General features: G+C 40.7%; 1 protein-coding gene across 5 annotated transcripts; it reads left to right on the top strand.

Moving 5' to 3' along the window:
• The first annotated feature begins 690 nt into the window (after nt 1-690).
• On the top strand, nt 691-27,408 carry LOC117815859 (ubinuclein-2-like). 5 transcript variants are annotated; one of them, XM_034687829.1, is made up of 18 exons: nt 691-845; nt 937-1,648; nt 2,460-2,576; nt 3,683-3,784; nt 4,595-4,705; nt 6,779-6,879; nt 8,127-8,700; nt 10,438-10,508; nt 10,781-10,910; nt 13,555-13,661; nt 14,405-14,515; nt 16,292-16,435; nt 18,170-18,220; nt 18,345-18,387; nt 18,879-20,336; nt 20,444-20,651; nt 21,310-21,378; nt 24,688-27,408. In XM_034687829.1, exons 2-18 carry the CDS (start codon nt 1,343-1,345, stop codon nt 24,732-24,734), a joined length of 3,750 nt encoding a protein of 1,249 aa, XP_034543720.1. In that variant the 5' UTR covers nt 691-845; nt 937-1,342; the 3' UTR covers nt 24,735-27,408. The 5 variants fall into 5 exon arrangements, with proteins under 5 accessions (XP_034543720.1, XP_034543718.1, XP_034543722.1 ...); XM_034687827.1 differs by lacking the exon at nt 691-845 and having other exon boundaries at nt 963-1,648; nt 4,595-4,723; nt 6,776-6,879; XM_034687828.1 differs by lacking the exon at nt 691-845 and having other exon boundaries at nt 964-1,648; nt 6,776-6,879.

Raw genomic sequence — 27,408 nt, 5'->3', positions numbered from 1 at the left:
AAAAAAAACAAGTACAGAAACCCAAGCAACAGCCAGGGTTCCCACTCTTTTCCAGAGATCATTTTCCAGGACATTTCAGTGATGATCAAGCTGGTATGACAGCCTAAATTGAGTTCCTAATTTAGTTCCTAAATAATCTAATATGTTCCTCTCAGTGAAAGTCTACATTGAAAGACGTGCAGTCTATGGCTATTAATGAAATCATCTCTTACATGCTTAAAAATTATGGCAAATGAATTATAGAACAATGCAACCACAGATGTCCAGCAAAGAATCTGGAAGCTGCCTTGCTGAATTAAATAAATAATAATAACAATCAGAGGATCAGTGCATAAATTGACCTAAGTAGAACTGAATGACAAAAATGGCCACAAATGTTGAATGAGGATGTGTTTTTATAACCTTGTCAGGTCGCACGCAGTCATGTTGGAATAATTTTCCAGGACAATCTGTGATTTTCCAGGACATTTTACTTTTTATTCCATTTTTCAGGTGTTTTCCAGTACTGGAAAACTAGTCAACTGTTCCAGGTTTTCCAGGACGCGTGGGAACGCTGAACAGCCCCAATCAGTAATTTATTCACATAGTATTCAATGTGAGTTTTTTAACGTTATTTTTCAAATCAACAGGTGGTGATCATTTCCTGAAACTAGATGGGTGATCCTCTGACTTGCTGTCTTTTCCGTTTAGGATTTGATGTTGTAGTGTGAGCTGGTGCCATTGTTGAAAAATGCGCAATTCAGCAATTTCCTAAACAGACAGGGAGGAAGGCATCAAATGAGAGCCGTCGATTCTAAACACAAAGCTAAACCTTGAAGGTGAAACCCGAATACATTTAATAAGAGGTGTGTGTATCCAAATCCTGTCCTTCACTCACATACTTTATAAAGGTCATTACAGTGCTGATAGTGTTGTTATTATCGCCTGTTGTTACAGAGGCGGGTTTAGGATCGGGGCACGTGCTGATTGGACCTGGCGACCCCCCCTCGTGTCACGATGCTTCCGTTTCTTGCGTACACGCATGCGCAGCGACCCCTCTCGTCTGATATTTTATTTACTCCTGAAACTCAAGATGGCTCCTATGAATGTCTCGGTCCCATAGCAAATTGAGGATGCAAGTAGATGCCGAAAAACCAACTTTTCCCCGACCACCGTGCCCCTGGAGTTCACTTCGTATGGTGCGGAGGAGGCCCTAACGGTCGTCTAGGCACCGAGCAGCCGTCGGAGCTCCGCGAAACCCTCTTCAATCCTCCAATTTGGAGTAGTTTCGCGAAGTAGCTCTTCTCCTCGCTGTCGCTGTCTGTCCGAAGCGAGGTTCAGACAGGCAAGGCAGCTCATCCAAATGGCCGAACCGAGAAAAGTGCAATTTGTCACCCTCTCGGCCTTCGCAGCTGGAGCAGCCGCGGAGTCCAGGAAACGCCGGCTGGAGGAGGAGGCCGACTTTAACTTCGGGAGAGCCGGGGAGGTCGAGGCAGCGACCGAGGCAGGAGGAGGTGCTGCCACCGATGATCGCCCAGGCAAACCCGTCGACAGGGACAAGGCTGGAAGCGAGAAGAAGGCGACGGTGCGGCTCAACCTGTCCCTCTCGGAGCCTGACGACCGCTCCTCCGTTGAGTTTAATTACGGTGAACTCATTCAACACCTCCAGGTAGGTTTCCCCAGTTTAACCAACATTACAGGGCCGACTGAGACTGGGGCTGGAGTTGATTTTATCGCTTTGGAAAGTGTTCGTGTGGACTTGTCATTGCTCAGTAATGGGGTGGGGGAGTGCACCTTGTCCTTCCGTGGACTAGCGAGGCTGAAAGTGACCACTAGTACGCACACAAAAGGCAGCAGCAGTCTTTTTTTGGCCACGCAGCGTGCCAGTCCACTCTGAGCTTTCCAACTTCAGCTGCGCACCAACACATTTTAACGAGGGACCTCCTCTTTTTGGACATGTATAGATAAAGCTTATCTTATGCTGCTACCTGTGTCATTTTCACTCAGGCTTGCCCAGCAACAGCCCAGTCACACAGCCATTACAGCAGTGGGGAAATGCCACATGCAGTTTGGCCCTGTGGCTGCGGGTGATAGATAGATGAGAGAGCATTGCTGATAAAGTACCAGGATGTAGCATGGGAGCAAGGCAAATGTCAGAGCTGAGAGATCAAAGACAGGCAGCCTTATTTTCATTCTTAGTATAATCCAGCTTCTGGTTCATTGTTTTTATTATATGAATACAAATACGTGAAATAAAAGTTTGCAAACACGGGGATAACATTAGAGCTGAAGTAAAATATATTCATATACTGCTGTCATTTGGGTTATAATTTTAAGTTTGGGATGTATTACTGGTGGACTTTTTCAATAAGTTTAAAAAGATTACTCTAAATTTGGTTGATTTCATGTGTTATTAGCTCTGATGTCAGCTCATTTGTGTTGATATTTTTTACTAAAACATTTTATTTTTTACTTTCCAGGCAAAGAATAAACCTCCAGCTCTGACTTCAACTCACAATCCAAACGATCCCTTCAACGATGATGAGAAAGAGAGGCTCAAAGTTGAGGCCTTGGCGAAAAAGTTTGAAAATAAATATGTAAGATATATTTATTAACCTTCTTTTACTTTCTTTTTATTTTAGATACCTGCAATTTAAGTGATTGTTATCTAATCATGTTCAATCAAAACATGTTTGGCACTTGAGTTTTGGGGCTGACACTGATAAAAGTATTTGAAAAAAGAAAATCTGAAAAAGTTTTATGCAATGATAAAAATGTGAAGGACATTTTCCAGTTAAGGAAAAACTTTTATGTGCTCTCTGGAGGCTATATAATGATGAAAAAAATGTAAGATTTACCTTATGTACAGTATATCTTTGAAACTTTCTGTAATGCAAATCCTTAATTTTACTCCTTGACCAAAAAATACATTGATTCCCCTATTTTGAAAAGCTTATTTAGGCTTATACTAGTTAAAGTGACTTTTGTTTGTTTGTTTCGGTTACTTATTAAAGTTGTGAAATATACCTTTAATACACCAAATCAGAGAGCTTTATAGCTTGCATCTATGCAAAAACCCTCAAATGTATTAACAAATAATTACATCAAAAACTTTATAAATAAGGTGCGCCCAAAAAAGACTTTGGAGTAAGAAAACAGGTGAAACACACATGGAGTGACATTCTGAACTCAGTCTTAAATGTCTAAATAGCTTGACAGGTTTAGATTTGTCAGTGTTATGTTCATTGCACTGAATCATTTTTGAACAGACATTTATAACACGATGATGGTGATGCAATTTTGAAGGAAGGAATACACAGAAATTCTTTCTCTACTTTTGTTTGTTATCTTTTAAAGATCTATGACCAACATGCAGTGTGTGTTGGTACTGTTTGTAGTTTAAGAAATAAAATAGTCAGCTCCTCTGATGGACGCAGAATGTTATGGCAAAACTGTTTGTATGACCTCAAACTTATCTGTAGCATTTCCACTCCACTTTCTCTGAATGTCAGCCAACGTACAAGCCAATAACAACATAATTGTAAGAAGCCAGTATTAGAACAACAGCCACATGGAGGAAGTTGAGGACATTTTGTGAAAGGAGCCATTTAAAGGCGAAGGTTAGGAAGAAGAATGAAGGGGTTTTCATGGGAATCAAAACCAAAGTTTTAAACCTGGTAGTGTTTATTTTTTTATTTCTTAGGGTAACACAGGGAAGAAGAAGAGGAAGGACAGAATGCAGGACTTAATTGATATTGGATTTGGCTATGACGAGACAGACCCTTTTATAGACAACTCAGAAGCTGTAAGTACCCCTCACTTTATCAATAATGAGGTGTGTTCTTCTTTGTATCCGTTTCTTTCCCCCCATAGGATGTCACTTTTATTTAGTTAGATGTCTTTCTTTCTGCCCTCCTCACCCTCCTGAAGTGCTGTTATCTTATTTGTCGTGTTGAGAAAGACATTATTCCTCTGTGGTTAAATGTTTATTCCCTGGCTTGAAGTTTTGATACAGTGCATTCAGCTGCACATCTAAAGATAGATGCATGTCCCCTCTTATAACCGACCTGAGACTGCGTTCTAAAATCATCCTCATGACTCATGAATGTATACCTGCCCCTTGTGTCCACACAGGAATATGTGATTGTTGTTGTTGACGGTGTTTGAGGCTGCATATTCAGAGGATCTTTCCCTCTGTCTGATTTTAATAGCTTGAAAAATGCTCTCTGTATATATTTTCTGCCATTATATGATAATTGTTCTATTGCTTTGATGGCTGTCCTCTCTTCACTCACATATTTGCAGCGCCCGTTTGACCTTTTTTTCTCTGTTTTGATATGCTCAGTAATGGAAAAATATTTCATATGTGCCCTGGGGGGATTGTGATTTTTTTTAGTGATTTATTTATTTTGGCACACAACAAGTCCTCCATTCCCACTGGGCAAGAGAAGAGCGCTGGCAGCCTTTTGAAATGTTTACAAAATACATTATTAGTTACTCAATATCTTCTAAAATCCACAGACAACAGCTGCTTTTGTTGCGTTAGAGGATTTGTTGTTTTCTAGATTCCTGTGATCTTTTACCACAAACTGTCTTCTGTTGTTATTTCTCTCAGTATGATGAGCTGGTGCCTGCGTCTCTGACCACAAAGCTGGGGGGATTTTACATCAACACCGGCACACTGCAGTTCAGAGCGGCCTCTGACTCTGAGGGAGAGGAGGACAAGGTGAGACTGCCTCAGCAGGTACATTATTGAACATGAGGAAAATATTGTCATACAATGTTTAAGACTAACATCTGAGGGTCTTGAAAAGATAATAATAATAATAATAATAATACATTTTATTTAAAGGCACCTTTCTCGGCACTCAAGGACACCGCACAAATATATATATATATATATATATATATACACACACACAAATTTACATTAGAGGAAACAAAATCAAAGTCAAAATGAAAACTATAAACTAACAAAGTGGTAAGAAAAAGAATAGAAACAAAAATGACAGTGCAATTGGAGTCAGACGGAATAGGCGGTTTTGAACAGATATGTTTTGAGTTGTGATTTGAAATGGGGGAAAGAATCTGTGTTTCTGAGTTGAGGTGGCAATGAGTTCCAGAGACGGGGAGCAGAGCGTCTGAATGCTCGGCTCCCCATAGTGGTGAGACGGGCGTTCTGGTGTATCGATCAGTTAGCGATAAACAGCTTCCAGCTAATTCTCCTTCTCAGTGTGCTGCATTGTTCTCTTAAGTGACCCTGTGTTCAGATCAAAATTAGCTTGTCCAGATATGTCTGCAATACGAACAGCATCATTTCTTGGTCCAGTTCATACTAGGGATGGGCCTTTCAAGGCAAAAGACTATTCGATAATCATTGGCATCTATTCGCCGATTATTCGAATAATCCCCCCTCGCTCTTACACACACACATACACACACATACACACACACACACACACACACACACACACACACACACACACACACACACACACACACACACACACACACACATACACACACATACATACATACATATAAAGGCCATTGGATGGACTAGTACAAAGTTTTGTGCGGACACTGATGTTCCTCTTTAGGTGTTTTTCAACCGCAGGAACTCTACCCCGGAACTAGGGACTTTACCCCTGAACTACGTCGATTCGACCGAAGGAATCAGGGTCTAAATTTAGTTCAGGGGTAGATAATCTCCCCCCTGAAAAGCCCCTGCTAGGGGGGTAGTACTTTTCACAGGTCCTGGGACTTTCGGTTGAACGTAACGGTGTTTGTGGAGTTTACACAGTTGTTGAAACACAGAGGGAGTTTCTGGGAATGCATACTAGTTTAGTTTTTAATAAGATTTCCAAAAAATTATTTAATATATATATTTTTTTCTCCATACGTCACTGGCCAGATTTGCACAATCTTCTGCTTGCGGTCGAAACGCAGACAACAATGGGGGAAGTAGTTCTGGGGGCTAAAGACCCTGGAACTCTTGGTCGAAATGCACCTATAGATACATCTTTGTGACTGCAGTCCCTTGGTGTTCCTCATATTCTTATTTCCCAATATCATTACGCTAACTAGCAAAACTGAGGCCATAAATATGACATACAATATCTGTCAAACTTTAGCATGTTAGCATTGTCATCAAGAGCATGTTAACGTTAGCATTTACTTCAAAAAGCCCACAGAGAGCTGGAAGCATGACTGTAGAGTTTGTTTTGTCTTTTTTTTTCATGCACCAAGATCCAAAATAACAAAAAATCCCTGATCATTCTTTGCCAAGTTCAGTAAGGCAGAACAACAGTGGAGCGCTGCGGACAGATGGCGGGAAAAGAAAAGGATATCGTGTCAGTAGTTGTGTTACAAAGGAGCCAAATAATGTGTTTTTATTTCTCAGCATTGAGAAGTCTTAGCTTCCCTGCCAAACTGTGCTCCACTAAAGTTACATAAATTGGGGTTACCTAGTGGAAGGTGTGGTTTTATATCGTTAAATGGTAATTGCCATGCAGCATGATATCAGCAGTCCTCATGGGGCATCCGATGTCCTCTTATCAGAAGCTTGATTTCCAATCGTTTAAGAGTTATAATGTGAGGCAAACATCATCTGTCACCACATCAAGACTAATCTCAGAAAAACATACAGGTATATGCACACACACACACACACACACACACATACACACACACACACACACACACAGTGCACCACGTGTGTTCCTCAAACTGAAATTGATCTTTGCCACTGTGCCCTGCCGTCAGCCACCTATTTGTGTTCGTGTTCTTGTTTCAGAAGCCGAGTGACACCAAGGAGCAGGTGATTAAGAAAAGGAAGAGGAAGGAGGTAAACAATGTGGAAGAGAAAGCCTTGAAGAGGACCATTGGACCTAAACAAGGGTGAGAATCTGTTGTATGGTTTGTATTTCCTGCCATGCTGACTGATCTGCCTGTGGGTAGATGAAACTCTTACCCTAGCTCTCTTCAGGAGGCCATCACTTTCCTGGTGTCCTGTAAATAGACCTTAAATATATCCCATTTAATTCAATAATTCAGGGAGACTCAGCTATACTATTAAATAATGACACATTAAAAATGTCAAACACACACAGACATTGTTGTGTTTTTTTGTCTGTGCTATTTAAAAAAATGTTACCTATTGGACGACAGTGGATTTGAAGGACACTATAAATATGTGATGACGCACTTACCTGTGCTAATAATCCCCCACCCTGTGTGACATTATGCTACTATACTTTTGTGTGTGTGTCCTCTCATACATCTATCATGAGGCAGGGATGCTGACTGTGACTTGCCCTGAGTTGCTCTGACACATCAGCCACCTTCTAGGAAACGGTGCATTATCCACACCCAGATGGGCCGCACACTTTTGTCGCTGTTCTGAGCACAACTTCTGAAAATAGCTGCAGCTAGGCTGCCTTTTATGATACATATGAAGGTCTGTTTGTGTATTTGTGTGTTAGTAATTTCCGAGTAGAATGCAGGTTAATCCCTTAAAATCCCCACAGATTCACGCCCTCTCACATTTCTGAGTCGTCTTTGTCGGTGCCTCAGTTAGAACATTAAAAAATATCTTGTTGGTAGATTTGGGTTTATTTTTTTCTATTAGTGCTCTTTTAACTAAACCTTCCAACTTTTTTTGCACCTTACTTGTGTGTTTATTTTAGACTTGACAAGCTATTCAAATAAGCCTGCAGTTGTGTCTGTTTATAGCCATTTCCACAAGCTGGAGGAACAGAGTACTGATTGGTGCTTAGTGGGCAGGATTAAAATACAGATATCCTCTTCCTACAGAGCAAGTACTCTTTAGTGAAATATTTGGTCGATTTTCTTTTTTGAAACACTATGTCTAAGTAAGGAAAGAAACCACAGCAACAGCCTGTCTCAACTGAAAATAACTTTGGAGAGGACATGTCATCGAGGAATGATTGGTTAGGCAAAAAAAAAAATCAGAATACAGAATAATTTTAGATGTAAGGAGAAAGGAGAAGAATGCTTGGCCATTTGACAGTTGCATAAAAAAAGTAAAAACATGGATATGTCTGAAAGCCAGATAACTACTGTGCATGTGACTGAATTCTATTTTTTTTTGGAAAACATGATCTTGCTGTGTGTTCCACCCACAGAATGACAGCCCTCCATCGGCCGGAGAAGAAGAAGAGGAAGAAGCTGATGAAGGACTCGCTGTACCTGGCAGCCATGCTCCGCCGCTTCACCCGAGAGAAGGAGGATATGAGGAAAAGAAACCCGAACATGGCTCACCTCGCCCTGGTGGGAGGTGCAGCTAACAAACCACACTCCACCAACTCAACCAACCACCTGCTAGCTCCTGACTCCGCCCACCTGCAGGGCAGCACAGCCGGCAGCGACCTCTCACTGGCAGACCTCACCTCAGATCCCGCTGTGATGTCCCTGCTTGGCTCAGCCAATGAGAAGGAGCTGCAGGATCTCCTAGGTGACCTGGACTTCGGCTTGTTGGACACCGAACAGCAGCACGCCATGGTAGCCGCGAGGGAGAATGGCATTCTGGGAGTCGGTGTACCGGCTCATAAAGGAGCAGCAGCAGCAGGAGGAGGAGGTGGAGGAGGAGGCACAGGCACAGGGCGAGGTCTGGGGCCTTCCGGCGGTCTGTTTTCCCCGCCCCCGCTGCCTGATGGACTGCCCGCTCCTCTTACTAAACGCATCGAGGACCTGCGGGCGGTGAGTCAACGCAGGCCTGTCTGTGGGCGGCTGCAATTACCTGTGAAGCCTCTTTACTGAAGATAAACACAAACGCCAGTCAGCTCGGGAAGTGGCACAAAATGTTTATTGTTATTGTTCGGTCCAACTGGAAAAGTCTCTCCTGAAGTAGAAACACAGCTCCAGGCTGAATCCTGAGGGTTTTTATGTAACTACAAAAGCAGGGTTTGCATCACAGCCTCTGCAGAAGGTCTTATTTTGTTTCTTGTTGCTCTTGAAACTCAGTCAATCTGAACCAGGAAGATTTGTTTCAGGTATTGATAAGATTTTAAAAAAGAATATTGAAAAGGATGACGCAAGTGAAGGATATAGAGTTGAAGAAGAGAAGAATGAAGAGGAGGGAGAGAAACAGGCAAAGAAATGTTGTTTTCAGAATATTACTTCCAAAGATAACACATAAGGGAAGGTTGATAGATTTAGCATAAGTTAGTATTTGCTTTAAAAAAAAAGGGGATTTCTTTTTGGTTGTTTGAACTGCAGCTTGGCTCTTTAGGGAAAAGAAGTGTTTCATTGTTGCCTTACATTTTGGATTTGTGTCTTGTTAAAACTGGCTTTAAGAAAAGCAACAGGTTATCTCGTAATTTAGACTGTGTTTGCCAACAACCAAACATTAGATCCAGTGAAACGCAGCAGATCCAGCCAGAGATGCAACAGTGTCTCAATGAAACATCAATATCAGTTGATATTTTTCAGGCACTGGCTCATTGGCAAATAACATTAATCCAATCTTTTTCGTTATTGCATCTTTTAAATGCGGGCAAGCTGGTACACTTCACCCCTGATTCAGAGAACATGTTTTTTATTGGACAGTAGAAGTTCAAGTTTGTCAACACTTTTTTTCATCTTTGATGAAAACACATCAGAGTTTATCAGCGTGTGTCTCTGAGAAAGATCAGTGACAATTTTAAAGGCACAACAATTTAGGTCCACCAAATCTCCCATCAAATAGCTCCTTTAAAAACAGACATCTCTAGATCATTCAGTCCCTTTCTGCCTCTCATTGATTGTTGATATTCAACTATAAGTTGGATGTCAAACAAGCTTGCAATTAAATTTTACTCTTGGGCAGATTGCACCTAGACCTTGTACGTCATAAATAATGGTCAGGAGGCAGCTTAGAGTGAAAAAAGGATGGTTACCAACGCCGTGTGTGGTTGATGTTTGTAACTTAAAATGTGAAGCAAGACACAAGCACAACACCTGCTGATGCAATTTATTTACAGCTCTAAATTGATCAGGAAAACTTGATGCTGTGCATTCACTTGCTGTTGCATTGTATCACCATTGTTACCTCATGACTTGACATTGATGATATTTTCATAGAGATCAGGCCGATCGTTGACAATGCCAGTGACCAACAGATGCATTGTACAGAAGTTTAACCTTTGTTGTCTCAAATCCTGCAGTGTCCGTCCCGAAGATTTACTTTTAAGTCTGCACTAGAGGCTGACTGAAAGCTCTCACACCAAACCAAACTGACAAACAAACCAACTCAGGCATCATTTTAAAATCTGTCTTTGGAGATAATTGTTAAAATGACAATCAGGTGAAGGTTAGAAATCAGCCAGTTAAGCAGAATGAGGATTTTTTTTTCCGTCAGTACAAAGCCCTCTATGGCAGGATACCACAGATATATGTATATGTATTTGTGCTGTATGGAACAGCTCTGGGATGCTGACTCAACCTTTTCTCCCACAGGCCTCACGGCAGTTTGATCAGGAGGGCAGGAAGAAATTTTTCACTTTGGACATGAATAACATTCTCCTGGAGTGAGTAGGACAGCCTTTAAATCACCATCTGCCAAATCCCAGCTCCCTCTCTCCTCCTCTTTCAGCATTTCTCACTCATTTTCAGCAGATTTCCCTTGCTGCCTCTACTGCTGTCTCATGCTGTTTAGTCCTCTCTCCGTCACTCGTTGCTCCTCATTTCCATTTCTCTCGTTGCATTCTCCCACTTTGCATTCACACTCCTCTAATTCTGTGCAAAGCACCTTTTATTTTCAAATGATAACTTTTCCTCCCTCCTCTCTTTCTCTTCTCAGCATTGAACTGCAGGTTCAAGAGCAGCCTCCTGTAGTGCGCTCAGACATCTACTCGCACATGGAGGCATTTGTGCCGTGCAACAAAGAAGCTCTCCTCAAACGCATGAAGAAGCTCAGTCTCAACATCCAGGTGAGTGAGTTAGAGAGAGCAATATGCTTAACCACATCGTAACACAAACGTGCCAATTGCTACTATGACGAAGATATGATGGTTGTACAAAAGGGGCACAATGTTGGAAAAGTTAAACTTTTTGGATGATTTAACCACAAAAAAAAAGGTTTTAAAATGTATGCATATTTACAACACAAGGATGCCACACATCACCCTCCACAGCTGCTTTGTAAATCTGGTGAAAACACACTGTAAATGTAATTGGCATAAATATTTAGTATTTTAAGCCATCCAAGAGATCTAAAACCATCCACCATTGATTAGGTGTATGTTTTTTTAAAAATCTCTATTCCCCCTGTACCTATGAGGAACTTCTACACACACTCTACTGAGATACACACAACAGCGGCAACCTCCGGTCTTAAAATATGAAGCTCATGTGTAAGTTCTGAAAACTGCAGTTGATCAAGTGTCTGCAAAGAAGATGATCTTTGCAGCAATAATAAACATGTTTAAAGCCTGGTTCAAAAAAAGGTTTGGGTCTGAGTAGCTAATTTCTCTATCGGGCCACCCTTTATGGGCTGGGGGTGAATTTTTTTTAGAACTCTGTATTTTTGAACATATTCAACTTACGAGTTTTGCACAAATAAGGGCCTGACTTGATTGTCAGGTGGGCACCCTGTAGCTGTTAGCGAAAAGGATAAAGGCCCACCTCTTTAACTCACACTAGCTCGGACGAAGTTAGGTTGTGTTCAGCGTTTCCAATATGGCAGCGGTCGATGATTGGCTTCAAAACAGAGCTTCAGAAACAGATGAGTAACATCTAGGGTTGCAAAGGGGTGGAAATTTTCCAGTAAAATTTCCATGGGAAGTTGAGCTTGGGAATTTTGGAAATATTCCAAATTGGAAACTTTCCATGGGGATTTGGGGGAATTTATGTGAATTAACTGTGAATTGAGGGTAATTTAATGGAAAGGTATCATATCCAAGCATAAATATTTGTTTTGCTATAAGCAGACATCCATCCAAAATAATACAATTAAAACAGATTTCTTTGTTAGTAGAACTTTATCAAGTGTTAAATATTTTATTGAACAATCAATTCTTTCATTGAAGAACAAAAACATGAATGTTGAGTTAAATATTACTCATCCCCCCGACCCAACCCCTTCAAAAATGAACAAAAATGCAATCCCAACAAAGTTCCATTCAAAATGTTAAATGAAAAGAGACCCTCTCCCTCCAAAAAAGTCCCATTCAACAAGCAAATTTTTGCATGAAATCTGGTTGTTTTACTCAGGATTATGCTAAAATATATCTTCCTCAACAATATTTAAGTTCCCCATTAAGAGCAACCTTCAATTTAGTAAATTACTGGTTTATTCCTGTTTATTCCCATAAATTCCTGTTAATTCCCATGGAAAGTTTCCAACTTTGAAAGTTCCTGGAATTTTGCAACCCTAGTGACATCACGGATACTAGGTCCATTTTTTATACAGTCTATGACAACAACAACACATGAACAGATGTGCTCACATCAGAACTCTACCTGCATTGATTAAGGTGCAACCTTTACTGATCAATGTAAATGAAATCATCGCTGTTTGTACAGAGTTCAGATGTCATTCAGAACCACATTCAGTAAAGTAGCTGAGAATGAACAGTTAATTAGGAGAAATAAGGTGAAATAAAATACTACTCAGTGTAATTGATACTAAGCTGAACTTAACTACATGGAAGAAAACTCAAAAAATTGATTAAATATATTTAAATAGTCAAACAAAGAACATAAATAATGGAGTTTAGAAACACTCATCGTTGCTTGGCAAAAAATGCAGAAGTGTATAATGACTGAGTGAATTTTTTGCGAACAATACCAAAGAGCTTTAACTGTAAGTCTTTATGTTTTAGCACTAAGCATTTAATAATCTCTCAGAATACTTATGTCTAAGCCAACAGCCGACTGTGAGATCAAACAAGAATTTAGATTTCTTGTTTATTTGTATCAATACTCCCTTCCTGTTTATCTTCAGCTATTTTTTGTTGCATCATACTTGAAGTTTTTATTATCCCCTGTGGTTGAAATGACCACACACATGCTTTTTCTTCACCACAACACACTGCTTCACAAATATCTCCCAGAATTAACAAAATCTGTTTCCAATGGTCCCTTTAAACTTTCTGTCTCCTGTGCTGGATATGTGTTCTTGTATTTCTAAGCATTTGAGCTGCATCGTTCCGCCTCTGATGTCTAACCTCAAAACTGATCCCACAGTTCCTCCACATTATTTTTACCTTTCATGAAGCTTTTGAACCCCAGCCGTTTTCACTGCTTCAGATGTTCATGTGTGGGCTGAACGGTGCCGCTGAACGGTGCCGCTCAAATGTCTTTTGTCATGGACTATTTAAGAAGTATCCTTGACAAAATACACAAACATATTTTCATACTTTCCCATTCTCACACTTTTTCTTTTACATTCCCTTTCTTGTCTTTTTTTCTCTCTCATATCTGCCATCTATTTCTTTTTCTTCCCCGTGACCTACAACTTTTTGTTTTCTGACCTTTCCTTCCTGTTGTTATCCCTCCATCTCCAACTACCAGTGTCTCAATTCACAAACCCCTCCTTCTCTCTCACAATCTCTCTTTCTCTTTCTCCCTTAGGATGATCGACTACGGGCGCCTCTGTTGAAGCTGAAGCTGGCGGTGTGCAGTGTGATGCCTGAGCAGATAGCCAGATACAACATGGACTGCATGGCAAAGGTTGCAAAGTAAGTGAATCCTTTGTTTCAGAGGAATATAAGGACAGAAGTAGAGGATAATCCTTGTAGGCCCCCTCTGCTGTTCATCAGGTTAGATTTTTATGACTCTTTATGAAGTTCACAAACTTTACCAGACAAAAAAACACACTTGAGGTCATATTTATTTCTTAAAGGTGGTAGTACATTTTTTAAATGTATATTTTTATGTATATTTATAACCAGGTGTCTACATGACACTTCTACATGTATGCACACTAACATTGTTGAGGGTATAAAATAAGTATGAGTCAAGCTGTTTGTTGTAAATGTGTGCATGTTTGTGTTCTAGACATTGACAGTATGGACGCCATGCCTCTCTCATTGTGATAGTGTTTGCTACAACGTTCCTCCTCTACTCTGCTAAAGAACCCTGCAGGAGCCGGATTTGACCACAGAGATGTCAATTGATCATATTTTTTAACATTTTACTAATAAACCAATGTAGCACTTGAACATAACTCAGCATGGTAAGAACTGATTTCAAAAGCAGACACATTTTTTGAAATAAAGGGATTCAACGTGTATTTCAATTTGACAGTTTGACCCATGTCCCACCTGTTAAAATGGAGAGGGCTAGGTTTATGACCTATACCGCAGCCAATCAGCAGGGAGGAGCTCCAAATGTGTTGCCTTTATGGCGTCCATTTTCATATATAGTCTATGGTGCTATACAAGTCTCTGTGTGTCTAAGTGTGTGTGTCTGTGTCCTTCAGGCAACAGTCAGAAGAGGGCGATAAGAACGGCTCAGAGGAGGAAGATGAGGAGAAGCCTGGGAAAAGGGTAATGGGCCCTCGCAAGAAGTTTATCTGGGATGACAAGCTCAGGTAACAATTTAGAAGGGACGCAACGATATCAAAATCTCACAGTACGATATCGTCACAGTATTAAGGCCACGGTACAGTATTATTGCGGTATTGTCAAAAAAATAAGATGACTTTGAAAAATGTCAGTGTGTAAAATGAAGTGCCAGGAATGATAAGGATAAACACACTCACTGTAATTGAACACAAACATAATGCTCAAATGTTCTAATGACATTTATTACTACCAACAGGTATTTTCAAGTGCAAAGAACAGTAAAGACACATCCAGTGTTTCAAGTAAAAAGCAAATAAAAAAAACTTTCAGTTGAGTGTCTTTAAACTGACTGGAATTTTGTAACTTGGCTCAAGCGCGTTCACCAACCTTTTAATCCGTCATTGTCCACCACTGAAAGCGGCTGCAGGGGGATGATTCATCAAGTGGCTTCTCATATTACTTATATTCTTCGACTTGTAGATGATCGCAGTCTGGCAGTGTCTGCAAACAGGTTTTTTTTGCATGTCCGTCATATTTTCTTCTCCATCGTTTTTGTTTACTGCAAAACCAAAATGCGTCCATACTTCTGATTTAAACTTCGCAGGAGGTTCCACTAGTTTAAGTTTTCCGCTCTGCTCCCCCTCTGTGCTTTCCGCCATCTCTTCCTGCACTGCGCAGGGGATCAGGGGAGATGATGTTTGCTTCTCAGACTGGCCCACTCAATGGCGCCAGAAAAAACTACACTAGCGGGAGTACTCCGAGTTCCTGTTTGATACCGTCACATGCCACGGTATTATTGTGAGAATTTTGATACTGAAATACCGCGATATTTACAATACCGTGACATCCCTACAATTTAGAGTTTGCAGGTCTGACTCAGTCCTCTCACAATATGACCCCTTTGTTTTTATGTTTCTTGTTGCTTTCCACTGTTGGTTTCACATTGGGTTGACAAAGCTGACATGAGCTCGATGGCACAGAGAAAAATTACGCCTAGGAATATTAAAAATGGCAATCAAGTCGATACTTCTCCCATGTGGAAGGAACTATAGGGATAAACAATCTGGGCAAAAACCTGTGATTTCTCCCACACTTCATTATTCAAAAAAATCCCTTGTGAATCAAAAGTTTAAGGACATTTTTGATTGTACCATTTTCAAAATGATTGGGTTCACGATGGCTCTTTTTTCGAAAAGAACAAAATCATTGCAGTGTGGAAAAGAATATTGTCTTTTCCACACAAACCCGTCTGTCTTCTTAAAACATATCACAAATTGAGATTCTGGTGTGGTATAATGGTATTTGAGCTAAATTGGCCTTTAGTATCTGTCCTCAAGCAGAGGTGATGAGCAGGTAAAATGATCCAAACATTTCTCTCTTAACTCTTCGCCATTTCCAACCCAGCCATAAAACAGACTTTGTTCAGCTTCCTCTGGAGCAAGAAAAGGCTTTCTACACTTTTTTTTTAACATCCACAGTAGTCTCATAAAACCTGTAAACAGACATTGTACTTTACTGAGGAGAACTGAATTTAATGCCTGCATGGATGTGGAAATCCTGAGTAAAGAATTAGTTCTGAATGAAATGAGAAAAACCTTGAGACTGTCTTGCAGTTGCTTTCAGTTATCATTCATTCAACAGCTTTCATGTTTTAAAGGAAAGCTTTTTTTCCAAGTCATTATTACCTTCAACTCCCTGAAAAATAACAGTCTATTCAGTGATCATGAGTTCAACACCTGCAGCCTAATTCAGACTTAAATACTAAAGCGGTTTGTGCTGAATGATCATTTGTGTGTGTGCAGGAACCTGCTGTGCAGTTTGGTGCGAGTGAAGCTGAGCTGCTATGAGATGGAAAGCCAGTGCTCTCTGTCTGTGGAGGACTACCTCAAGGCTTTCTTGGAGAATGAGGTCAAACCACTGTGGCCCAAAGGCTGGATGCAGGCCAGGTGTGTGTTTTTGTGTTTTCATCCGTGTGTTCATGCTCTTACATAACATGTTTATGTTTATAAGCTATTACACACGTTTCTGCAGGTTAATGACATAGATTCATGAATGGTGGACTTAAAGGTGATGTGAGGGACTTGTGGACAAAATTGATAATGTTTTTCTTGGATGAAGACTGCATTTCCCATGAGCACCATCACCCACTGTCATAAAGATGTGGCTCTTCCCAATGGGTATACTTGTTGTGGAAGCAAATAAATGGACATGCAAATCTTCTTTTTATTTCTTCTATTCTTTGTTCAAGACAACTTTTGTAACATTTGTAGCTATGTATAATTATCAACTTTAACATTTGTAAAAGTTTGTAAACTCTGATTTATAACCAATATTAGCTAATGTCCGAATAACAGGATTATGCTCACAGTTTAACTTTTTCATTCTGTGAGAGCAGTGAAGCGTCCACATGCCAGTTTAAACATTAAATTCAACCTATAAGTACTCTGTTCTTTCACCAAGCCCTTCTTATAGAGACAATACTTCAACAGAAAACGTACATTTTCTTTGCTAACCCTTCTTCGGTTTCAGCCATGAGTTCAAAACATTATTTAAAAAGGGAATTGTCTCAAGAAACAAACTTCCTCCTGCTTTCTTACTTTCCACCGACTGCCAAACTTCACCAGCATAGTTCTAAAAATAGACACTTCAGGGTGAGTGCTGAATATTGACTCTGCTTTTTTTGCGGTAAATCCGACCTAAGCACAGACTCTAAAATTCACTATACAGAAATAACTATTCTTGTGATGATAATCTCATTCTGCTATATCGGTCATGTAGAGGCATCAGTGTAAGAGTGGGACTGTTTCAAAATCAATTAAAAACGTCTCGCTGTGCCTTTAACATTACCCACAGTCTGAGTTGTAATTCTAATTGTTTTGACAGTTGCATTATGTTTGCGTTTATCATCAAACAATCAATTGATAAGTTGAAACTTACATAACATCTATTTGAACTTTTAGTGCAGACCTTCTGCCTCTTCTCCTTGTGCCCACACTTGGTTATCAATCTACCTCTTGCCATTCTTTTTCTTTTTTTATCCTGAATTCCAATCATTTTTTAAGGCTTCTTAGGTTTTTCTGCCATAGACTTCACCTCATATTAACTATCTGTAGCCTCCCTTTTTTCTCAAATCACTCCACCCCATGAGTTCTGGTGAACTAATCAGTGGTGGTAAATGTGCAACACAACAATATTAATGTGCCAGGTTGTGACTGACTCTCTGCCAGACACAAGATTTGCACTTGCCTTTACATTAAGATTTAACTTGAGTATCATTGCCAGGTAACTTTCTGTTAAGGAGATATTATTGAATCATGTCCATTTTTAGGACTTATTCACACTGTGCTATTAAGATGGACATACGTGCATCAGTTAACTAATATCACTTCAAAAAAACAAACTTTAACTTTCCTTTCCATATCTTTTTTGGTCAACTTTAGTCATAGAGATGATCTTGTTTGCTTGTTTACTTCAGTATCACATTATTTTTCCTTCTTGACATGAAAGAAATATCTTTGCCTCTATGATATTGATCGCTCATACATCACTGATAAGTTGAGCTAATAAATTAACCAAACCATTACTTGAGATATTTAACCAGAAATGAATGCAACCACGTTTCTCCACTGACATCATCACTGTGTGTTTATTTTTTTTTGCTGTGTTTTTTATCTACTCAGGATTCTGATGAAGGAAAGTCTTTCTGTTCACTGTCACCTCACTGGAAACCTGTGAGTATTTACTCTTATCTCACACCTTAAATAACATGAACTACTCAGGAATTTGTTTGAGGCTAGATGTGGATGCAAAATGTTACAAGAAAAGGTTCAATCTAACTGGTGTGTTTCCATACAGAGTCAAGAGGAGAGTGGTTCCTGGGCCCAAGGCCAAAGCCAAGGTAAGTTACAGCTCATGTCATGCACTTTATTGTATACAGAAATATTCAACGAACTGGAACTGGAATTTTTTAACATTAAATTGAGGTGTTAGATTGGCTAACATAAATACGACAAAATAACTATACAGTGAGCTAATGCTAAAATGAGTAAAAAGTTACCCCTTTACTTTTGTATCATTCAAATAGTTCTAACCAGGAAGCAAACATCAGCTTCTATCTCATGGTATTTAATGGGTTTTGATGTATGTTGTTTTAACATAATGGTTTGCCCTTTGAATTTTTCTTGTAGTGCAGACATGATAATATTTTTTTTAGATTCCCTACATTTATACATTTTACTGCCTGGAACTTGGCAGTACAATATAACAACGTTTGAGCTTCCCATCTAAATGGGTTGACACAGGAAAGAGGCTGCTGCATGAAGGTGGTGTCAAAAATGTATGGTTCTCTCTGCCTGTTGTTCACTCAGACATGTGCCATTTTTTCTTTAGGAGGCTCTTTGGATCCACAAACCACCTGTCACCATGACCTCCAACCCATCTCTGCTCACCTCCACTTCTGTTCTGACCTCCAACCGCCAACTTGGCTCCTCCTCCTCTCCCCCCGAGCCCATATGTCTGTCGGACTCCCTGGATGAGGATCTGACCGCCCCATCTCTGGACTCCATCTCCCACGCTCTGGCCCTCCTCAGCAATGCAACCAAGGGCTTGGGCCCAATAGACAGCCCCTTGTCCCCTCCGCCCCTGCAGATTCCCACCTCCTCTCCTCCCCCCGTTACCCCCCACTACCCTTCTGCCGCAGTCTCATCCACAACACAACAACATTCCCTGTTGAAGGTGGAGACGGCCAAGCTGGCAGCTGTGTCTGCTGGAAACTATTCCACAACAACGCTTAAAACCTCCTCTTCTACCTCCTCTTCCTCGACTCCTGCTGTCTCCTCCCTGGCTCGTGTATCGGCAGCAGGCCTGTCACTGGCTTCCAGGACTGCAAATGGTCCCTATGGCCCAATTAAAGGGTCAGCCACTATTAGCCAAACACAGACCCAGAGACTTGTTACTATGGCTTCTCCCAACCACAGGCCGAGCTTAGTGATGGCTGGAAGTGGCAAGTTGCATCCACTCCCTTCCCCATCACCTCCTAAGCAGAGGCCTCCACCCACAGCTTCCCCTCTGCTGCCCCCTCATCAGAAGGGCTTTGTCAGTCCGCTGGGCATTCTGGGAACTATGGGAGCACCTCAAGGACTCATAAAGAGCAGTGCCAAAGCCAGCGTCATCAGTCTAAATGGCAGCGCGAGTGGAAGCCTCACACCTTCTTCCTCCCCCTCTTCAGTCTCTCGCTCCAACACCACCACTAACCTTCAGTCCTTCTGTTCCCCCTCCCCTGTGTCGTCCTCACCATCCCCCATCCTCCACACTTCACACTCCTCTCAAGGAAAATCGCACACACCTCATCATCACCAGCCCAACTTCATCACGCCCATGCAGGCCACTCTCACTAAGTCCTCCCACAGCAGCAACTCCTCCCCCATTATTAAGCTCACACCTCGGCCTCCTGCGCCCACCCCACCGCCTTCCTCTTCCCCCTCCCCTTCATCCTCGCCCTCACACCCGCTCTCCCTTCAGATGGTTGCTACTCAACAGCAACAACAACAGTACACACCCAAAACCTCCAAAACTTTCCGGCCCCCTTTCAGTGTGGCAAGCTTCGCTGGAGGCCAGAAAGTTTTGCTGACCACAAGCAACAGTAGCATCAACAACAACAAGGGAGGAGTCTCCACGGTCTGCAGTCTCCCGAACAAAACTACTTTGTCTCCTTCACCTTCTGCTTCAGCCAATCACGGGCAGAGGCAGAGAATGGTGGGTGGGGCAAATGTGAACTCAAAGGCAGGAAACGGTTGGGCAACTTCAGGAACTTTGGCCACGTCCTCTACAACGTCACACCTCTCACAGGTGAGCGTCTTTTGGTCAAGAAAAACCTTTTAACAGTTGAAACTTACAACTCTTCGCAAATAGAAAACAAAATCTGAATCTCTTTTCATTGCTTCTTATTTCTGCAGGTATCAACAGCAGGCACTTCCCTCCTGGGCAGCCCCTCCACTCTGCCGCTGGGCTTTGGCATGTTGGGAGGCCTGGTGCCCGTCTCGCTGCCCTTCCAGTTCCCCCCGTTGCTCAATTTCAGCCCTCCAGGAGCGCCAGGGGCTGCTGGTATGGGCTCAGCCCCCAGCTCCAACTCAGGATACTCCCTAGCACAGAGCGACCTAATGGGTAAGTGTGCACACTTCTTTAAGCATAAAACATCACTAATAAGAGGAAAAAGAAAGTGTTAAAGTTGAGATTTCAGTTCTTTATGAAAAACTTGATGGTTGAGCGTAACTGAAATTGTTCCATCTTTGGTCTATCATTATACCTGGTTTTTGATCGCACTATATTGAGAAGGGCTTGATATACACCTACCCTGTTTAGTAGCATTAAACATGCATTCTTTTAAACAGTGTAGTTTACTCCTTAAGGATGATGTTAATGAAGCTGGATAGTTGAAAGAAAGGACAGATGAGCTGGAATAAAAAGAGAGGAACTAATCAAAGTGATGACTTGGAAGCATTTACATATTCATACTCTTTATATTTAAATCCAGCCTTGATTAACCACCTGAAGTGCACTCATACTGAAGTATACCAGCACCAAGTCCACTGTGTCAGCTGTGTGTCTCATCTCACTGCGACACCCTGTACCCCTGTCTCATTTTATTATAGACCATTGTCTCTCTCCACCTCTTCTACATCTCTGCTTCCTCTTTGATCCTCTCCTCTCTGTCACTGCTGGTTTACAATTTTAACTCTGTCTCATCTTTTCCATATTCCCCTTTATTGCTGTTGTCATTGTTGCTTTCTTCCCATTCACCCTCCCCTCCATCTCTCCTCAGATCTGTATAAGAGTCTCCAGTCAGGGTCGCAGGCTGCCCTACCTCCTCACTTGCAGCTTGCTTTTTCAGGTAAACCTCCTCCACTGCGTCCTCCATCTGTCCATCACGTGAACCTGTCGTCCTCTGCCGTGCTGCCGTGTTGCTGTCTCACAATTTTCTGCTTGCTTCAGTGTGTTTGGCATGCCTCTGCTTTGTAACAGTAGATGCATGCTGTAAAGCTACATTAGTTCATCAGAGATTTTTAGCAGTTTGAAGAATTCACAGTGAGGACTCGGATGCACTGATGGTTCTTTGACTTTAAAGCAGACATGTTAACATTTAAAGCTACAGTGGGTGACTTGGCTGTCTTCTGTTTATCTGTAGATTAATTTGGTTTATTGTACAACTTAACCGAGGGCTCACAAACTACTCTCCCCTGGATTATTCATGGCACTTAGGTCTAAGAACCTTTTAACCAGGAGACGTAAAGTCTACAGCAGCTTGTCTTGTTTAGAAATTTCCACATCAGTCAGTTGTCTCTGCATGTGATGACCCTCTGAATCTACACTCACCATTCGATTTCATTAAATAGACACAGATAATGATAAAAAAAAGGGCCTCTCTTATAATAGAATGCTGTCTGTCTAAACAACAACAACAAAAATAATGAATATGTTGTGTTTGTCATTAATTGCAACCTAAATCATCTCTCTCAGTATTGGACGATGTATCGGTGCATCTCCAAAAAATAAGAATATAGTGAAAAAGTTCAATATTTTACAACAGTTCTTTAAAAAAAATGACAATGTTGGATATATTTGACTTACTGCATGTAAACAAAAAAATTAGAATTATGGTCTACAGCTCCAAAAATGTACAAAATGTTGTGTTTGAGCAAATAACTATTCAAACAGAACAAATACCATGAATCTCTTAGTCTAGTTTAATACACAAACACAATCGTCAGGGAGACTGCTGACTTGACCATTGTCTAGAAGACGATCATTGATTCACCCTCCACCAAGCGGCAACCTCCAGTCTCAAACGATGAAGTCCATGCAGAAGTGTTATAAACTGCAATACATCGAGAATCTGCTTGAGGCTGGCTGAAGAAACGCCAGAAACCACATTGACATGAATGGGAAAAAGACGATCTTTGCAGCATTAATAAACATGTTTACAGCCTGGTTCAAAAAACGGCTTGGCCCTACGAAGCTAATCTCTCCAATGGCACACACTGTACGGGGGTGAGTTTTTTTCTAACGTGACGGTTCAGAAGATATTAAGATTCCGAGTTTTTGCCCAAATAAGGACATGGCTGACGTGACTCCCTGTCGGGAACACATAGCTGTTGGCAAGGAGGCTCACACTACGTCACACTCTGCCTGGTTGAGTTCTGCATTTCCAATATGGCTGCTGCCGTTGATTGGCCTCAAAACAGCGCCCAGGAACAGATGGGTGACGTCATGGATACTACGTCCATATTTTATACAGTCTATGCCCTCCACAGAAGGTTATTGCTGTAAAGGCTGCCTGTTTTCAGAGTGCTGTGTTGAAGCACTTCAATAGAAAGTTGACTGGAACAGAGAAGTGGTGTAGAAAAAGGTGCTCAAGCAACAAGTCATGACAGCAGCCTTGAGAGGATTGTAAAGAAAAGTCAATTCAAGAGCTTTGGAGAGCTTCTTAAGGAGTGAACTGAGGCTGGTGTCAGTACATCGAGAGCCACCACGTAATATCAATCCACTCCTGAACCAGAGGCAGAGTCAGAAAGGTCTTACTTGGGCTAAGGAGAAAAAATAAGTGGACTGTTGCCTCATAATTCAAAGTCCTCTTTTCAGATGCAAGTAAATATTGCATTTCATTAAACCAAGGTCCTAAAGTCTTAGAGGAAGAGTGAAGAAGCACAGAATCTGAGGTGTTTAAAGTCCAGTGTGAAGTTTCTAGTTTGTGATAATTTTGGGGTGTCATGTCATCTGCTGGTTTTGGTCCACTATGTTTTATCAAGTCCAATTTTAATTTGGCGCCTACCAGGAGATTTTAAAGCGCTCTGTGCTTTCTGCGGACAATCTTTATAAAGATGCAGATTTCCTTTTCCAGCACGACTTTGCTCCTGCCCACAGCGCCAAAACTACAACCAAATATTTTGCTTACCATGATATTACTGTGCTTCATCAGCCAGCCCAATGATCTGTTCTGAACTCTATAGATAATCCTTAACATGAGGAAAAAAAACAGCATGTAAGAAAAATTAACATTTTTGAGTTTGATAGCAGAAAAAAATATATTTTTCACAAGTTTAAAGGTTATTGAGATGCACCAGTAGAAGGATGCCTTTAAGTTGCTCACCCTAGCTTTGAACTGCATCTTTGTTGCAATGATTTGCAATTTGTGCAAAATATCAATGTATATCGTGTCACACTTTAACCATCACAGCTTTATTTTCTATAAATCAAATAAAACAGACTAGGGATGCACCAAAAATTTGGCCACCAAAATTCTTTGCCCGAAAATGGCCGAAAAGTGCATTTTCAGTTTTCGGCTGAAACACTTTTTTTCACCGAAACAACACGACCGATGCAGAATGTTGTGATGTAGAATGTAGAATGTAGAACCCACTCGGAGGTGGAGAAGCGCACAGCGCAGGAGAAGGAGAACAGAGTGGCCTAGGGGCAGGGGCGTGTCCAGAGCTTTTTGACTGGGGTTGCCCATGTGAGGCTCTCACATAGGCAGGGGAGGCCTGTGCAATTACAAATAAATAATATTTACCCTTTCTGTCTTCACAACCTACTTTCATTAAAGTATTAAACAGTTGTTATATTCCCTTTGACTTAAAAAAACATGACAGTGGCATACATCTTCTAAGCTTAATTCTTTAAGGACTTACAAAAGATGTTTTTTCAAAGTCACATTTGAGGATAAAGAGCCTAGAAAATGCTTTTGCAACACAAACAGAAAATGCATGGCTTAATCTCAAATCCAAGGAGTGAAATGTTACAACTGTCCCCGGTCTCCCTACTAATAATTGGCACAATCATTTATTTCGGTGTTTCGGTTTTGGGTTTTGGGTTTCGGCCAAGAATTTTCATTTCGGTGCATCCCTAACACAGGCACATTTTTTAAGAACTATTGAAAAAGCTGTCAGGGAAACTGACAATTAATGCAAAGTAAAAATAACTGGTTAATAATTATGAACTCAAAATACTTAGTTGGCAACTTTTTCACAATTGATTAATTTCTAACGACAAATATTTGATAGAGAAAATAATCAGCTACATCTATACAGAAAAATAATACAAAATATTTATACAACTTTTAGTTAAACTTAGACTTACCAAACACAATATTAAATTCATTTTGAAAAATGTTAAAACGTTGAACATTTCTGTCCTCTGCACTCAGATGCCAACCAAAGCCAGAGTGGAGACATGAAGAGGAAATCCCACTGACCAATAACAGCCCAGGACGTCACAGCCCCGTGAACACATCTACCAACAGGAATCTTCAATGTGATTGATTGACAGTCATTTGGTATGAGGGGGCGGGGCTCCACAGCCTCTTTTTCAAATGGACCTTAAGGAGAATCAGTTTATCCTCGCATCAAGTGGCAATGAATTAATTTAAGTGTATTTTCTAATGAACCGGGTATGAACAAGACGGGATGAATGACGAGAGAACTTGACTTGTTCTGCTTATTTTTATTTTTGTCAACATGTTTACATATGACTGACCTTGATCACTGTGGAATGAGTGTGAGGTGGTGACGGTACAGATGAGAGTAGTTGTATGCTACGTTATATGAGTTGTATTTAAGCTTATGTGGAAAAACAAGACTTTTGCTCTTGCAGTACAAAAAGAAAAAAGAAAAACAGAAAGATTTTTTTTTGTCTCCGTTGTGGGATTCTATGTGTCTGTAGAAATGTTATTGTTGGTCACCTCTGTTCCCACAAATGACTGTTAAGAAGTAGCTTAAATTAATATTGATAAATTATTTGTAATTTACACAGGGACAAAGACATGTTTCAATGTGTGTGTGTGTGTGTGTGTGTGTGTGTGTGTGTGTGTGTGTGTGTGTGTGCGTGTGCGCGTGTGAGCTGTGAGGTTGATTCAAATGTGTGTATGTATATAAAAAACATTATACTGTTAATTTCTTTCCAGGTTATTCTGAATGAATGAGTTAGGATTTCCCCCTTTTCACAATAATGAAAGAGTGTAAGTTTGGCGCCCCTCTCTTGCTCAGTGTGTTTTTGGTGCTGTTTTAATCACACTGGACCTTTTCTGGAAAAAGACTTGAATTGAAAAAGTTTTGGGCTCCCCTTCTGGAGAGGGGAGCTGCCTGTGAGAGAGGGGAGAAACGTCAGGATTGTAGCCTACTTGAATTGTTTTATTTTATTTCTTGAGCTAAGATTTTTTATTTTCTTTCTCTGCTTAATGACTCAAAACAACTTAATATAACACAACGCCTTAGTTTATATTGAAAAAGTATGAAAAAGATCTATGCAGGACTGTAAAACGCTCAATGCAAAAGTGCAAGTCGTCGCTTGGCTTCAACCTCTACTCAACTTGTCAGTGCATTTCTGGAGTTGTGAATGTTTGTAGATGTTATTATGACAGTCGAGACTCATTGTTTTCTGGTGTGTGTTTAGACAGATTGCAAAGAACATTTTAGAAACAGTGTGTTAAACAGTAAACAGGAAATTGTTTCGGACCACAGTTGGATATAAGAAATCTGAAGTTCGTTGAATGCAGGTAGTGCAACATAAAAAGCACACGAAAATAACTTTTAGTCTGTTTGTTTGATCAACAATGAGCTGTAGTTTAATTTTCCATTGGACTGCAATTTCTGTATCAAGTTCATCACAGTTTAACTCCAAGAAAACAAGACAATTTTGATTTGCTGCTGAAAATATATTGCATATAGTAGTGTTGAACAGGGACATCTTTCAATTTTGAGTTTGTGCGACAGTAATCTCAGCTTAAACTTTCACATCATATCATTTTAAATATTGCAAGCAGCAGATTTTAGATTTCCGTATAATTTAATTTCTGTCACAGATAATATCTCCAACTTTGTTGAGAAAGGTTACAGCTTCACCAGTTCTGGCATTTGCATGTAAATAAAAATGAACGCTATCAGTAATAAATTGGATGTAGCTTAAAGCAGCTATAGCTTTTTTTTTTAAATAGTGAAAAACACGTTTAATACATGTGCGAAGTTCGCTTTATTAGACTGAAAATGCAAAATGAGACCAACGGCAAGTTTCGGTCCAATTTTGCAGTGCAATACAAAATTGAGAAGAGGAATTAATCATAGACTGGATATAAAATGGACGTCATGTCGCTCGGCTCGAAGTGAGGCTGCCACAAAAACTGCTCCCTCTAGTTGCTGGCTGCAGTATAGGTCAAAAACTCTGCGACGCTGTCCATTATATATACAGTCTATGGAATTAATGAAGGAACCCGAGTTTCTAGAGTTCTAGAATTAGTTCGAGTCAGTTCTTGCAACGGATTGAGCACAAGCGCACGCGCAGTAACCATAGAACCATAGAAACGGCAAGTCCGTTGACAACTAGTGTAAAACTAAGACTGGCTGTAAAGCGTTTATGAACCACATTCAAACGGTAAAATTTAAGATAGAAATGAAATGTTTAAATTAATTAAAATAAGATTGCTATCTGTCTGAACACACCTGTAGAGACACCTTCCCTAAATTGAATACCTCCTTGACAACTGTTCTTCCTGAGTCTCTCGCTGTCCTCCCCGTCGTCCTCCTCTGTGAGAGTGTGTTGTTGACCGGCTGCACCGAGAATGGCGCCAAAGATTGATTGTGTAGCTCACTAATATTAGATGGGGTGTAGCCAGTCAGCAAGTGAATGTGACATTATTCTGACAGTTCCCCCCCAAATGTTAAACCCATGAGTATCAACGTGTGGTTCTTTCAGGATGTCTTCGTGAAGTCATGTAACCGGAGCAGTGGGTGACATCTTATAAATTGTGCTTTCTTTGGGGGTGGGGAAGGATAACAAATGACATTTCGTGGTTAACTGGTTGCTTAATTTGGTCTTTTGTAGATTATTTTTGTGTGTTAAATATGAAATTAAACAAAACAGGTGGTTTTCATGA

Source organism: Notolabrus celidotus, chromosome 7 (assembly GCF_009762535.1).
Source record: "Notolabrus celidotus isolate fNotCel1 chromosome 7, fNotCel1.pri, whole genome shotgun sequence".
Taxonomy (NCBI): Eukaryota; Metazoa; Chordata; class Actinopteri; order Labriformes; family Labridae; genus Notolabrus; species Notolabrus celidotus.
Note: the sequence above shows the minus strand (reverse complement) of the source record. Positions and strands in the feature narration are given on the sequence as shown.